At 39.1% G+C, this 16,448-nt stretch overlaps 1 protein-coding gene across 5 annotated transcripts in view; it reads right to left on the bottom strand.

Moving 5' to 3' along the window:
• Positions 1-889: 889 nt before the first annotated feature.
• Positions 890-16,448, bottom strand: part of smarcd3b (SWI/SNF related, matrix associated, actin dependent regulator of chromatin, subfamily d, member 3b) — a 39,380-nt gene continuing 23,821 nt past the window's right edge. For 3 of the 5 annotated variants that reach the window (XM_056363978.1, XM_056363976.1, XM_056363980.1), the window contains 11 exons: positions 13,482-13,524; positions 11,431-11,553; positions 10,944-11,069; positions 10,069-10,164; positions 7,071-7,172; positions 6,605-6,766; positions 6,198-6,295; positions 5,264-5,399; positions 4,280-4,402; positions 3,804-3,905; positions 890-3,687 (listed from right to left, as the gene is read on the bottom strand). In XM_056363978.1, coding sequence (XP_056219953.1) covers positions 3,634-3,687; positions 3,804-3,905; positions 4,280-4,402; positions 5,264-5,399; positions 6,198-6,295; positions 6,605-6,766; positions 7,071-7,172; positions 10,069-10,164; positions 10,944-11,069; positions 11,431-11,553; positions 13,482-13,524 — 1,165 coding nt within the window. In that variant the 3' untranslated portion in view covers positions 890-3,633. The remainder of the gene's footprint in view (positions 3,688-3,803; positions 3,906-4,279; positions 4,403-5,263; positions 5,400-6,197; positions 6,296-6,604; positions 6,767-7,070; positions 7,173-10,068; positions 10,165-10,943; positions 11,070-11,430; positions 11,554-13,481; positions 13,525-16,448) is intronic. The other 2 variants (XM_056363977.1, XM_056363981.1) reach the window with 1 other exon arrangement.

Below are 16,448 nucleotides of genomic sequence, written 5' to 3'. Positions count from 1 at the left end.
CTCCATTAGCTTTAAGATTTTTATGTTCATCCATAAGTTATTTACTACTACTGTATACACTCAAGTAAGATTAAGAAGAGCTGTTCTGGAGTAGTAGTTTGAGCTCTTTAACACACTAGTTTGTGCAACTACACATGATAAACGGAGTAACACATTTTGGCCAAAGAAAATAACCCTAACCCAAAAAATATGAAGAAAAAAAAGCTTAATCCTGAGAGATTTTCTTTGAAAAATTTCTCATCAAATATAAATTTGTGTTTACTGCAGCAGTACACACTGCATTATTTATAAAATCATATTCGGTATGCAGTAAAAAAAAACAAAAAAAAAAACAGTTCCCTTTTTGAGATTTGCGTCTTCATACATTGATAAATGCAGCTCATTACATTTTGCTATACTGTGACCTTTTGATGTGGAGATAAAGGGCACTCACCCGCCTAATGCATCACCTTAACCCCCATAACATTTACTGTAAGTATATGTGCGTGTGTGTGTGTGTGCGTGTGTGTATTTCTACAAAATCATCACTTCAAAATAAAAATTACAACTGTCACTATCTCATCAACAGCAGATTTTAAATCCCAGTGACATTGAAGTTGTATTTCTCCAGCTTTAATTTCAGTTTCTTCCAAATGTGTCACACATAACATCTTATCATTTAGTTGAGCTCTTGAGTTAAATGAGTTGCATTTCCCTGTTACTATATGTAGCTTTGAGAAGGTCAATTCAATACAGTGCATTAATATGCAAATTTTTGCAGCAAAGCACGTCATGTTCTCACAGAGGGGGTGAAGTTTGTATAATCTGTTGTTGTGTGCACAGGAAGGCGTCTACACATAAACATGGCAGTGAGTCATGAAAGCGAGAAAAAGACACTTTAGATATCATGGCATTTACAAACTTTGGCAAGCGCTTCTTTATTTACATCCAGGCTGTCTCGCAATGTCACAGCTGTTTTCCCTTTTTTTTTCTCTTCTTGTAGAATGTAATCACCAAACAAGTTTTGCTCTTTACAGATATACAGTATTATGTATACTATAATCTTCCTGTCGGTGACCCTCTGACAACAGTGTAAACAGAGAGAAAGAGCAGTTCCCGCTCTTCAGAAACACATGCAGGGAGTTGGGAGAAACATGTCGACTGTATGCCAAGGTTTAGTAACAGGAGACACAGTAATCTGTCAACATTTTGTCAGATCAGATACTCTGGTACTGTTCTGCTCTCAGCTGAGGTCACCCCGGAGTTGCAGCTTCTTGTTTCCTCCACAAGAGGGTGATAGTGACTCAGTGACAACAAGGTGAATGCCCTGGCGATACAAAGAAAAATCACTCTGGGTCAAACACAGGACTAAGATACTACCAGTGACTACTGTTTCTCCTCTAATGAGTGCAGTTAATATAACTTAGTCCTAGTAACAAAAACACAGTTCAGAAAAATCACACCTACAGTTAGTTGCTGGTAGGGCATATCATTTTTGGCAAAAAAGTTTCCAGAAGGCATTTCAACAAATGTGATGAGTCCTTTGCTCTTCACACTGACCGCTATGCTAGCTTTTTATATGTACACATACTGTCTCTTCAGATGTATTAATTAATGTCCATGGAGCATGCATAGGTCATCGTGAAATCATCCAATCACTTATTGTGTATGCTGGGATAACAAAGAGGGTCTCACCCATGACGAAGAGAGTCCCGACAAAAAGTTACAGCACAGTGCAAAGAAACCCAGAAAAGGTTCCAGCTAGAAACTGACTGCTGGGGAAAAAATTCCTCCATCTGACAATACAACATATACATACAAGTCAAGTGTCATTAATAATAATTAAAAAAAAAAAAAAAAGTGTAAAATGAGATCGGTGCAGATTATATCATGTGTTACAGCTACTGAGATTGAAAGTGAGGGAGGTCGTTCTTTGTTGCAGCTTCTAGCTCCCACGATAGATACGAGATGGACCGAAAATAAACCACCCCAACCCAAGATAGTACACAGAGGAACACTAACATTCCTCCTCTACTAATTCAAAACTCATGGAGCTCCCATACTGCACCATGTAACTCACCCACCCCCTACCCATAACCCCCCTCCCCCCCAAAACAAACACACACAAATAGTCTGTTGTATACTGTACAGTTGGCCCTCTTAAGGGGGAAAACATATTTACATTCACATCTCTAGAAAAGAAAAAAACTTTTTCTTCTTCATGTAACATAAAAAGTGTAGAAATGGACAAAGCTCTCAAAACCTGGGCTTAAGTGTTTATTGCAATAATGGTTTTTAGAGTTTGTTTAGGAGAACTTGAGGCCCAATTGCCTACAAAGGAAAACATTTGGGAGTAAATTCTCTCTCAAACTACTTAAATTGTTTGGATTTGTTAAACCTGCCAAAAAAAGACATTTTTGCAATTTCTATTAAACCCAGATGAGGATTTTTGACCCATTTCTGTTTCAGTGATCATGTTCTCTTCTTCTTGTTGCAACCTTTGGTAACACCTTCAAAACATTAACTGGCAAAATACTACACAAGGAAGAGGCAGTGAGTGACTGATGAAACAAATCAGTCAGCAAGTCTCAACATGTACCGGCATATTTGTCATTTTGCTATGATTAAGGGAAGGAAAGCTATCGTTACGACTCTCAATACTTGTTTTCTCCTTCATTAAAACACTATTCTTGCTATAAACAGACAAGGAGCTGTTGATGATAACACTTCAGTTCAGTTAACTTAGCTAATACTGTTGTAGGAATTACTGTAAAAAGAAAAATCAATTTACTGGCGAATAAGAATAAGTGAGACACACTGGCAGTTGTCCAATTGATCCACTCAAACCTGAAAATGAATGAAATCTACACCTCAGATTTATAGATAGCGTCGATTCCCTGCAAGCACCCAATGTGTCACACTGTAATCTCAATTTTGCTGGTGTAATTAATCAGTCCTTCAAAAACACTCTCCTAATTAGAACAAAAGAAAACACACACACAATCACACTTACAATCATGCCTCCCAAAAAAAAAAAAAAAAAAAAATCTGTTTTAAAAAGAGTTGGAAAACATAAAACATGAAGGCGTATCCAGACCACATGAGGACTGACTGTGTCGGACACAACAGCAGACTCTTTGAGATGAGTATCCAAAAAACCAGTTGAGAGTTTGTCTTGATGTGGAGAGAAGGGGGACTGCTAGTGACTTATTTACAAAGCAGAGAGCAGTGATGAAAAGGGAAGTGAGTCTGAGGATGTTTGTGGTCCGAGGGGTCGGCCTCTGAGGGACAACCACGCATCTGAATATATACGATAGGCGACGGGTGACCTCACAGTCTGGCACAAAACGGAACGAATACGCAGTGGATGCATATGTGCATTGAGATCTGGCTTCCGAACATGCACATCGCTGCTGTCTTGTGAAAACCTCCTCACTCTAATTTCAAATTTCCTTTCAAAACATTGGACAAACCTCAGAAATGTCATTGCTATCACAAAGACAAAAGCTGTTTTTTTTTTTTTTTGTAAGTTACCAACATTTTTAGAGGTATTAGGTTTCAGCAGACTACAGCGAAGGCCTCACACACATTCAAACACACACACACACACACACGGCTCTGAAATCAGATGCAGAGATTCAGGAGAGCCTCAGTTTAGGTGTTGCGGACAGCTAAGGCCTGTTCCAGCTCCTGTCTCCTCTGCTGGATCTGTTGGGGGGAGGGGTGGGAAATAAAAACATGAATATATCATCTAAGCATCAAGAGTCAGAACACCAGGAGGTTTTAGTCTGAGTGCAAAAGACGCTGAGGTGCCGTTTCCTCACCTTGCAGTAGAAATAGCGGCTGACGGCCTCCTGGGACCAAGGCTCATGGTAAAACGCCGCCCTCCTCTCCTCTTCAGGGTTCCCCACCACGTCCGTCATTAACTACAGCCAGGGAGAAGGTACAAGCATTAATGTTAACCATCAATAATATTATAGCTGATAAACATGGACTGAATACCATGTTGTGGGCGGATACAGTTTTTGACAGTAATTCTTTTTGAATGTCATTGCCCATCTCTATCTTCATTCCCTGTCATCTCTCTACTTTCCCTTATAGATGTATCTTTATTGATACATCTATTTCATTGGTTTCATTGGTTTACATTTTTATAAGCCATCCATATTGTATTTTCCACCCCAACATTTAGAATATATTCTAAATAATAGTAGCAATGTGTTGTTTCATTGGGAATTGAAGTCACAGGAGGCGTGACAGTGTGTGCGCGTGCATGTAAATAGAAATAGTAGTGTCGAACCTTGAGGTCTCGGCTCTGGGATTTGAGCCAGTCCTGGATGTAGCCCTTGGGATCTCTGGAGAAGCTGAGCATGAAGTCCCTCTGGATCTTCAGCTGGTTGATGGACTCGATGGTCTCATGGATCTGAAAGAGGAACAGTAACATAACTGCACGTCAAGAAAAAACGCAAATCACAGTGCTTCCTTTTTTTTCATATAGCTGTAACAAAAACAAAAAAAAAGATACAACTGCGACAACTAAAACTAAATTATAAACTAATTGATATATCCTGATAAAAATATCCAAATTAGACACAGTGTAGAAGACCTGATTCTGAATCAACTCTCAGAACTAAAATCTTCAAACTATGTATTTACAAACAGCAAATACGCAACTCCTCAGGATGTAAACATAGAAGAACTGGTGAATATAGATGTTCTTAACCTTTCAACACAGGCAGTTCCGAAATGCCTTAATTAATTTTCAAATACACAGGCACATGACATTTACCCTGATGAAGATCTAGTGGCCTAAAGCTTGGTTTTATCAACAGCTTTTCTCCGTATTTGACTTTTATCGTATGCATGTATATGTCGTATACATGAGTATGCAGATGTTATAGTCGAAAGTAAAGGTAAATGCAATGGAAAAGTGTGTCACAGAAACAGGTAAAATTAGCCTCTCAAGTGAATGTTTTTCTGAACTACTTATTTGTCCCACCCTTCCTTCCTGCTCGCCCACAGCGACCTGCTGTTGACAAAAATGTCAGCTGAAAAGTTAAATGTGTGTCTCAGTCAAACATTAATAGGTCCTACATTTAAAACAGGGTGTGAAATCCATTGTAAGCAAACTACTGCAATAAAATAAAAGCTCCTGTTAAAAATGTGTGCAATAAAAATGGCTGCTCCCATGAGGCAGCTTACTTATCACCTCAGCGTGACATACAACATCAAAGTAAGATAAAATCAATTCGGAGTGTGTGTTTTGTGACGCTGGTGATCTCACCTTGTTGTCGAGTGAGGCGATTTCCTGCTGGTTGGCGGTGGAGAGGAGGAAGCTGCTCATCTGACTCTTCAGGGGGTCTTCCACCTCCACGTCGATGTCGTAGCAGGCCGTCTTCTTCTGGTCGTTGGGGTCCACGCTGACAGGGAGCAGGGATGAAAAAGAAATGTACAGAAAAGAAGAAGATGAGTAATAAATCAAAAGTGTAGGGATGAAATGTAAAAAATGTATTTATGCAGAAATAGCAGACGAGAAAATCATTACAGAACCTGAAAAGAAACATTTCAATAAATCTTTGAAACACGATTACTGATCCATGAAACCCTCACGCCTTTTGTTCCCTATAATTACATAGTGAACAATAACAGTCCTGCATGTTATTAACTTTCTGTTACAAACTTGCAAAAACATTTATTAGGTTTTGACAGTATAGTCAGACTCTTTATGGGGTCAAGTGGCTCATTTGTGGTGTGGTATTGGTTTATTTAATTTTATTTTGGTCTTAAAATTCATTTTTATGTTTAGCAATAAAGATAATTTAGAAAAACATAAAAAGAAAAATATGATATTTTTGTCTATTAAAAAAAAGTGAAGAAACATTTTCAAAGTCTTAAGGTCGCTCTAAGAAAACAAAATTCCATGGTTTAACATTTATAGCTCTTTAAATTAAAGCAGTTTTTTCTACAATGCGAGGATAAAAGGTCTCCCCCAAAAACATCATAAATACAGTGTGATAAAAGAGAACGCCACAATCAATTCATGGGAACATGAGCAAGACATACAATAAAAAAAACTTTTCTTTATAAATATTTCTTCATACTTATGTCATCTGTCTATGTTGTTTGTCTTAGCAAGGCCACCATAGAAAAGAGTTTTTTCATCTCAACGAGGTTTTCCTGGTTAGATGAGGTACATACACAGTAAAATGGGAATCTACCTGATAACATGGTTGATGACGATGGGGTCTGGGGGCAGGAGCAGGTTGGTGAGACGCTGAGGAATCTCAGAGAACTTCAGCCGTGGGCAATCAAAAATCTGTAGAGAAATGTGAGAATGAAAACTGATTTGTTGGATTTTACTAAAACTTTTGATGCATGTTTTCTACATGGTGTTTGGGCTTAAAACATATTCGAAAAAATCTAGAGCACATTATATTGCATGCAACTGGAATTGCAAAGGGTTAATTGGCTAATAAAGTGGAGCTTGTGTCATGTGTCATTTGTAAACTGCCGTGGTCAGACATTTTTCATATTGCTCTTGTAAGTAAAATCATATTTCCAGCAACACTGATATGAATATTTATGCAACTACAGTGTGATTCGTCGCACGCTGTGAGTCCCACACCTGTTGGAAGTACTTGTCACAGTTGATGTATTCCTTGTCATGGGAGTCCTGCAGCTTGTTGGTCTTGACATACTGCCAGAGGGCCTGGATGATGCAGGAGCGAGTCTGAGTGTGAATACCAAGCAGGCGTGCCAGGCGAGGGTCCAGCTTAAACTGGGGAGGCTGCGGAGACGATATAATTGCATTTCAACACTTTTTTTTACAACCGCCTACCTCAGAGCCTTTACATCAGCTCCATCACACCTGAAACCCTTATCATGTTTCCCCCAGCTTGGAAACGTCTGTCAGGTTCAAAAATGGAGTCTTAAATGCACTATAGCGTTTCTGTGGAGCTGCAGTTATCAGTGACACGAGGCCTGCAGGTTGTCACTACAACAGTTGATTTCATTGCATGGATTAGTCACACAGTTGTAACAGAGGAGAATCTATTTCTGGACAGTGCTGGGAGACTGTGTGGCGCCCTCACCTGGTAGTCCAGCATCAGCAGCAGAGTGCAGCGCACGCTCACGTCCCCTGGCCTCTTCACCTGGAAGCCGTCCGTCTCCTGGGTGGTGGGCGTGCGGTGCCACTGAAAAAGTTAACACAAAACACCACATATTGACGACGCAACTCAAACTGGGCTGTTTTGTTCAAAATGAATGGTCGGAATTTCATTTGTTTCACACTTCATTATCGGTTTCTTTCACACTTTATTCATCTGAGTGGTTTATCAATTCCTGCTTCAAAGGCCCTGAAAACATGTTTTCTCAGTCAGCTTCTTACTATAAGCGATGGAATCTGAAAAGAACACACAGTTTTCTGCCAAAATTACAACAGTTTTCTTTATTTCATATGAGAGATAATTGTATTTGTGTTTTTGTCCTTGCTTTTTGAAGTGGGCAGGTCTTGGTCAGTAAAAGGTGATGTAACATATTACCTGTACCAATAAGAGTTTGAATCAAAATATGATGACAGCTGTGTATTATCTGCTCATGTGGCCAGCACATCAAACCATACCCACATATGAAGAGGAGTTGGTCGGTCCGTCCACAACTTTGTCCAGTGTCAAATGTCTTAAAGGAGCTACTTGAAAGTTGCTACATAGCCAACGTTAGTATAAACAGCTGTTTACTTACCAGTAGTAAGCAAACTACTTATTCAGGGCAGACGGGACGCTACAGTGACTCAGTATCATAAAGTGAGGAGATGGTGCGGCTGGACTGGGGTTAGGTGGTTGGCATACTAATGTCAGAAGAAAAAAAAGAAGTGATGGAAATAGAGGTAAAACAAGAGAGTTGCTTTCCGCTGCTAGATAAAGCTTTTGGTGAGTAAGGGAATGAAGTTTGATGCTGAACTTGCAACATTTCTCCTCGACTGGTGAGTAATTCTAACATTGGCTATGTAGCAATAGCAAAACTTAAGCGTAACTCCTTTAACCATTGGATGCATTGCAATGAAATTTTTCACTTTTATTTTGATTATGTCTTGATATTTAATATTCTTAAGACATAATTTAGATGTTCAGAGGTTACTCAGACTATAAGGAGTTTGCAAAAGAAAACAGACAAGAATGCACCTGCGTCTAGCTTACCTTGATCTCAGCCTACAGTGTTATTAAGTCTGTGGTTTGGTGTGAGGCAGATTTCTACAAACTAGCCATGTACATTGTGCTGAAAAACCACGATAGCAAAAGGTTAACCATGCGGCCGTGTCACCAAATCAGCGGAGACATGAAATTACAGATAAAGCAAATACCAGTCTGGGAAAAAATACAACTACTGCAATAAGATTCTATGTTTCAGCCATTGTGTTTATTTAAACCAGCACCTCCTATGTATCTGACCGCAGATCTTATTTATGTATCCATTTGAGCTTAACTGCTCAGAAACCGAAAAGCACTTTAAACACCATCTTCAGTACAGTGGATAGCAGTAACTTGGCATGCAGTACAGTGTAATGTTTTCCTTCAACTCTTCAGCTGATTCAGAGCAGATTAAGTACTGATTGTACCTCGGCAGAGAAAAATTTCTTTTGATGGAAAATCATTCAGAGCGAAGCACCTGAGTGCCTTGCTCAAATATGCTCTTAAAAGAAGGAACCTTGAGAAGTCATAATTTTCACTCTGAAACTGCTAAAGTGTTTTTTTTTTTTTTTAAGTCAATACATTTTGTGAAGATACAAAGTCAAGGGCAGCTTATGGTTGTTTTTAATAAGGAAGCACTTGTTTTCTCCAGCTCTCACACCTGCATGTTAAAACAACCTTGCAATGCTGAAAAAAAAAAAATCCTTTCTAACCAAAAAAAAAAAAAAAAAAAAATCTATTTATTTTATTTTTATTTTTTTAATCCACTGGGGACAAAAGAGCAGGTTAGTTGGGGTGATTGTAGCTCAAGTTTTAACCAGACATCAGAAAAAAACAATTTTAAGTGAAAGTCGCTCCTCTGCATGATGAAGAGGTCGTCACTGACCCTGACTGCATGGCTGAACAGCCTGATTCACTGGTTTGTGCAGCATACAAAGCATTCTTTATTACTAATGGATGTAATCTCAAATGAAAGCGCTGACCTACGATGTGACCAATAGGCAAATTGTTCAGATGTGAATGTTGTCTAAAAGGGCTAAAGAGATAAAACGCTATAAAAGCTATAGTGTATTGATTTATCACCGCACAGTGAAATAACGCAGGCAGCAAATAGGCATTAAGTACAGATTTCAGGGACTTGCACTTCGCTTATTTCAGTTTTCAGCTACTTTATATCTCTGCTCCACAACATTTCAGAGGAAAAAATTATACTTTTCGCTCTACTACATTTATGATACATTTCAGATTGTCATTAGAAAAACATATGATGAGCTTCTTAAAATCAACACATAGTGGTTCTCAACCTTTTCTTTTTGTGACTCCTTACAAAAAGTATCTGGTTAGAAGAAGAAACATTTCTCCTCTTTACTGTTCATATATTTTCATATAAATAACTGTTTGAGGCTAAAAAAGGAAACAAAGAATTGAGTACTTTAACTTTTATACTTCTTTAAGCAAAGCATCTAAGAAAGCTTCTTCCGCCACTGCGCTCTGCTGTGAAGACGCAAACCACAGACTTTTTATCAGTGTTAAAGCTTACAAGGTTGAATATTTGATACTCAAAAGACTTTTTTATTTAAGTTGGTGTTTGCTTTAAAAGGTGAATGTCAGCATTTTACCCTCATAGTTTCATGTCAGATTGACTGTGCTGAAGCCAAAATGTCTTTAGTGTTATTTGTGTCTAAAAATATCAAAGTAAAAAGTGTGTACAAATACTCTACTGATGACTGAAGGGAGTATTTATGCATGTTCTGTGCAAAAACACTGGTTATCATGATAAGAGCTTAGATGTCTGCAGTTGTGTAGTAAGAGCTGGTTAAAGGTTGATCAGATGGTGGTTATGTGGCTCTTAAAATGAGCCTCTTCCTGTGCGCACGTGGGCAACGGCCATGTTAGAACTGACCTCAACCAGGTGATTGTCAGGACCGTACAGGTCTTTGTCCAGCTCGATCACCAGGCTCTTAAAAAACGAAGAGAACTTCTTTTTCTGCTTCCCCGGCTGCAGAACAGAGACACAGACAGACGTGGTCAGTTAATGTCTAAAATGAGATACACACAAAGACAAATGTATCAAATACATAAAAGTACACAAATGCAAACACTTGTCTTCATGTGTTTGCTTATAGCAACAATACTAATCAAAAAACCCACAAGAGGCCAAGTGAGATCACAAAGAAAAGTGAGACACTAGACATTCTCAGGGTCCACTTCCTCTGAGCTCAACCAGAAATATTTGTGGTTTGTGAAACCTAAATGCTTCCTACCGCTGTGAAATGACGGCCTTGCCCCGGACTGCTGAGAACATCAGAGTTTTTTGAAGCAAAGCTTACAGCGCAGAAACATCAGTCAGATCATTCTGTTTTTCATGGTGCATCTACACTCTCTCTAAACACTTTTCACAACAGTAATCAATCATTTTAAATTCCGATACTTTTTACTGTCCAACGGCATTTGATCAGATCAACAGCGAGCGTGACTGCAGGCCAAAAAAAAAAACAGCCCAGAGCGGCTCCAGGATCAAAAAGCGGCACACTTTCACACTAAATGGGAAGAATATGATTTATGTAATCTAAATAAGTAGCTATTTGCCTTACAATGAATTAATCTGCCAGAGAAGACATAACACTATAACACAAACCAAGCAGCAGATCAGTGTCAAAGAAATTGTAAAAGTTATTTCATGTTCAAATAGCCTGTGTAACACGGCTGGTAGGTAATTTTTATTTTTAAATGTAGGTGTGAAATAAATAAAATGTGCGTTTCCTTAACAAAACTCACATCATCAAGCAACTTCCCCTCTACTCGCAGCTCCCATGATGCAATGCTGCCATCGGAGTCATCAGCGTCAGGTCTGGCGGGGTTGAAGGTGTTAGATATGTAAAGCCTCAGTTTACGCTTTTGCTGCTGACACAAGAGCATAATAAAATTCCACAGTTTAAAAGGGACATTCCACAAAATCATAAGTTGAAATTCACGTTAAAGACATCTTCCTTGGACTGATTGGCTCCATATAACAGCAGAAGTCTCTTTAACAAGAGTGAAAACGTCAAATGAGTCTTGAAAAGGATGTTTTTTTTTGTCTTTTAAAATGAGACAAAACTAAAAAAGGTGAAAAATACAATCTTGCTCTGAAAGGTACAATTTTATGACTCTCTGACGACTGTTAAGGAGAAATAAATACTGTTTTCAGGTTTTTTAAATCCAAAAATGGATAAATTGTATTTTTTGCAATGACCCCCTGTGGGTCATGATTTCTTTTCCTTACCTTCATTGGTCTCTTCAGTGCTTCCTGGATGTCCACACGTTTGCGCATGATGGTCTGGTCCAATTTGCGCTCAAACGCCAGCAGATCCATGTAGGCCTGAGACTCAGGGACCAGCTCACGGATCTGCTCCAAGAGGGAGAGAGGACAATCTGACATTAAAATCTTCAGGTGGACAACTGCACACACACTGGATTAAGAAGTCAGATTTTCTTCACATATACCATCTGAATATCACTAAAGAGCTTAGGCAGATTAGCTGTCTGTCCTGGGTGCTGGTAGGGGGTCTGCTGTCCTGTTTCAAGGACATTTTAGCCCCATACATCCAGTTTCCTGTAATTTCCCCTATAGCTTTTGACATCCATTATCTTGATGGTTAAGAGATAAAGCTAATGTAGCTAATATTATCTAACAAAATGGCTGACTTGTAGACAAAGATGGTTGCAACACATAGGATCCAGTATGTTTGGAGCAAATGCTATGGCGGCTGACTGCTAATAAGCTAACGTTACCTTAATCAGATAAGAAGTTAAAGTATTTGAGTGATAACATTAGCAAACAATACGGACTTTGTTGCATTAGCTGTAAGACAGGTCAACCACCTGCCAGCATTAGCCAAAGTTATGGACCTGGTTACCTTGGAGATAAAGCTGACTAACTTATTTAGCTTGAAGCAAGAAAAACATCAGTAAACTTAATGGAACCTGTTCATTTGCAGCTAAAGTGTAAAAATCTTCAAATCCAACACATCATGTGTTTATGGCTGTACCATCCCATCTATTTGAAATATTCTTGATGTCTTATGTATCATCTTTCTATCATCTTCTTTTTCTTTTCTCAAAATTCAGCCAGACACATTTGGTGTTTTTTTTGAAAGTTTGGGATTGTGTCTAGAATTTGAAATAAAGTTCAGAAGCTTTGAAAAAAGTTTTAGCAGCACAACATCAACTCGCACTGCGCCTGGCCCAACGGCGAGCCAGTGGGGCTTTTCAGTTGAACTCAAGTCACCCTGGTTGCTTAGAGATTTATACCTTGACATACCATAAACAAATAAAAAACTGTCAATTAACTGTGACAGATAATATTTGCTCTGTATGAGACTTATTTATTTTCAAAAGCTTATTTTTCTTTTACTCGTAGAAAAGGGACACAAATATCTGCCCAGTCCATCATTAACACAATGGTCCACACCATCCTGGGGACACTGGGGGATACAAATGAGATGCAGTGTGTGCAGCCAAACAGCCAGGACTCAGACATTATCATGCTGATGAAAGTCCTCTGAGCTTCGAGGGCTGCTGCTTACCAAATTGTGCACACACACTCCTACACTTCATTCCTTCTCCTCCCTCCCTCTTCTTTCCTTTTTCATGTTTCTTTCTAACTGGCTGCTTTCATTGTTCGCTCTCATTCCTCCTCTATCTGAATCTCACTGCCTTTCCCCGGGCTGAGGTGCTGAGCAGACGGAGGAGTGTGGCAGACATTCCCTGTCTCTGACTCATTATTGTGGAGTGGCGCCCCAGCCATGCCTACTGCTATCTCGCTGTCTGGGTTATGTTAGGGGATAAGACCTGAGCCCAGACGCTCAGTGTCCAGACCTCCATAGTTTCAGTGTGAAAGCCTTCTGCCTGCTGGCCAGGACGTGGTGAGGTTATGGCATGGCACAGGGCCGAAAACTGAAACCATGGGATGAAAATCAAACCTCAGTCGGCACAGACTCACCTGTGGAAACGTGGTGATTCTGCTGCCTCTTTCGGTTCTAGTCGTGGTTTCATCTCTGCCATATCCCATTGACTATTCCAATTTAAATAAATAAGCCACCATCCAAAATAACAGAACGAAACCCTAAAAAAGAAACCCTTAAACCTCCTGATCGCTCCCCTCATCCTCTCTCTTCTCATTTGGAAATAACACATAATCATCTGGCCTTCTGTGCCTTCCAAGAACCCCTGACATCAAAAAGCGGCCAGGATTTATCTGTTCTGCACACAAAAGATAATAACACACACACACAGAAAAAACAGAGCAACAAAGGTAAAAATATGCAGCCTCACCCTTTGCGGAAGAATCTTGTCTGCCATTTTCCTTCTCTTAGCACTACAGAGAGGGAGAGAAAGACAGAGAGAAAGAGGAAAAAGAGAGCATGTTACTATGGTGACTGATAGCGTAGCACCCAGGCCATCTGCTAAAATGCTGGGCCATATCCAGCACCCCAGCGTCCCAGCTGTGTGTGTGTGTATGTGTGTGTATGTGTGTGCATACGTGTGTTTATGTGCTCATGTGTTCTCTGAAATGCAGCGGTCCACCTGGAGAGCGAGAGCCTCTATCAGCCAAAAAAGTGTCACATCACACATCTCTTGCCTGACATGTATTCTCTGCACTTATGCGTGCGCGCACAAACACACAAACACACACACACACACACACACACTCTGCAGATTCACTGGGGCCGCTGCAGCAGGACTTGGATGGTGACAGGATGTGTGTTAAGGAGCTTTTAGGAATGCAGATTCCTCCACAGAGGAGAATGTATGCATGTGTGTAGATATTTTCATTCACGAATTTCAGGCATTTCCTGCTGTGTGAGAACAACATATGTTTACTGATACCATGGGTTTTTTTTGTCTTATACTTACCAAGGAGGGACTGAGAACAATAAGACAACCTGTGCCAAGTTGGTGCCTTTGACAGAACTTTCTTTCTAGGTGAGTCTGATTTCAAAAACAACACTACAGCTTCCTCCTCTATTCAAATTTCCTTAAATATTCCATCGACATCTGTGGACACCTGTGATAGGTGGAGCACCCATGTAAATTCATGCAAGTGTACTGATCTCGGTGCCTGCAGAAGGACACTGCAGAAAGAGCAATTTAAAAAAAAAAAAAAAAAAAGAAAAGAAAAAGGGTGAGTTAATCTTATTCTTCTCATCAAAGAGAAATAATCTTGACTTGTAAGTGTTACATCTTCCTTGTGAAGCTTTGAAAGGTGTAAATAACCAGAGAATTTATATCTCAGGGTTTTTCAGATCCTTCTCTGTTCTTCTGTTTTACTTAATTGAGATGAATTACACAGTAATGTCAAGCACATTTATTGTAAATTTTCAAGGTTCATTGCTTTGATCAAGTCTTTTTTTACTGATTTATTGCAAGTTTAAAACAAGACATTTAGCAAAAATATTTTGATTTATTTTGATATTAAATGAGCAGATTGATACCACTGACATGTCTGTGCTAAATATAAGGTTGTATCAAGCAGGTGGTTAGCTTAAATTAGCATTAAGATGAAAACAGCTATCTAGGGAAACAGCTAGCCTTGCACTATCCAGGTAACAGCACCTCTAAAACTCAATTAACTAAATTAAATAATTAACATGTTATATGTTGCTTGTTTAATCCATACACAAAATGAGCGGTAAATACTTTTGACAGGAGTTGTGTTGGACTACTTCTTGGCTTGAAGCAGTAACTAACTGCCATAACTTGTGATGGTTTTTTTTACCTCTAGTTTGCAGTTAAAAAACAAGATGTAATGCTAATCTGTTAGCTTTGGAGGTGCTAGTCAGCAGATCTTGCTACATTTCAACAGGGCAAAATGCTTCCCCCTGCTTCAGGTATTCATGCTAGGCTAAGCTAACTGGCTCGTCGCTGTAACTTAATATTAAACATACAGACTTCAGAGCTGTATCAATTTTCTAATCTAGTTCTTGGTAAGAGAATAAACAATTTTTCTCAAAATGTCAAACTATTGATTTAAAGGTCGGAGAGTCTTTTGCATTGATCTGGTTTTCATGCTAGTTCAAAATCTTATCTAGCTGTTTTTGCTTACCTGATTTCTTGTTTGATACTAGGGGTGGGCGACAAAGATAAAATCTTCTATTACAGTACAGTAATTTTATGTAGGAACTTAGATATACCGTATATATTGCAATAAAGTTTAAACTATTTCTTTTTTTTTTTTGGAAAGTTGGTGAAGAAAGATAAAGATGGAAATGTCTTTTCTTTAATTAATTAAATAACTGAAAAATCAAGATGCTCTCTGATTAAAACTGGTAGCAATAAACTAATACAACTAGAGCTATTTAAGCAATATTACACGAGAAGGAGTGATGTACTGAAGTACTTCTCTACTGGCCTGCGACCGAATCACAGCCCTGCTGATATCAAGACCTTGAGTGTGATATTGCTTTTATACAACAATATACAAGCGCCACATTAGCTAAATAAGCAACATCATATTATGATTTATTTGTTAATTTCATAATTAATTTGGCTAAGCCTACACAAATAAAACTGGACTGGTACTAGCAACAAATAAACATTGTCATGACCTGCACAGTGCGCACTAGCTTGCTACTTTGTCTACCTCAGTTACCTCAGGTGTGTGCTTAAGTATGCGTCTTTCCTTAATCCTCTTCTGACGACCATACACCATTTTTATTCAAATGTTATTTCTGGAAATATAGATAACGACGTTCATGTAACGCTAATTAACGGTCAATAGAACACCTGTAAAGCGGAGTGATACACGTAGTTAAAAGTTGCAGTGCTGTTGTACTGTATGGAATGCCTCTCGTCCAATCAAATTACTTGGTCGGAACTAACTGTTGCATAATTGGCAACAGTCTAGGACCAGTCCACTTGTGGAACTGTTTGTGTTGGCGTTGCCAAATAAATGTTAAAATGAACGAACAAATCATAATCTATTGTTGTTTATATAACTCATATGGCGCTCACAGAACTATTGTATAAAAGCAATATTACACTCGAGGTCGTGGTGTTGTACTGAATATCACACGGCTGTGTGTCTTTGGTAGGAGGCCGCCGAATCACAGCCGTGTTGATATTCAGTACATCACTCCCTCTCCTGTGATATTGCTTAAGCATCACATAAACATGTAAAAACAGTGCACACGCTTGTCACTTGGTCTGCACGTTACCTCGGGTGTGCGCTTAAGTATCCAGGCTTCTTCCCTATGTCCTCTTCTGACGACCATACATCATTTAATTCAAATGTTATTTCCG

The sequence above is a fragment of the Seriola aureovittata genome, chromosome 20 (assembly GCF_021018895.1).
Source record: "Seriola aureovittata isolate HTS-2021-v1 ecotype China chromosome 20, ASM2101889v1, whole genome shotgun sequence".
Classification (NCBI taxonomy): Eukaryota; Metazoa; Chordata; class Actinopteri; order Carangiformes; family Carangidae; genus Seriola; species Seriola aureovittata.
The sequence above is the reverse complement of the archived record's forward strand: the minus strand, read 5'-3'. Positions and strand labels throughout refer to the sequence as shown.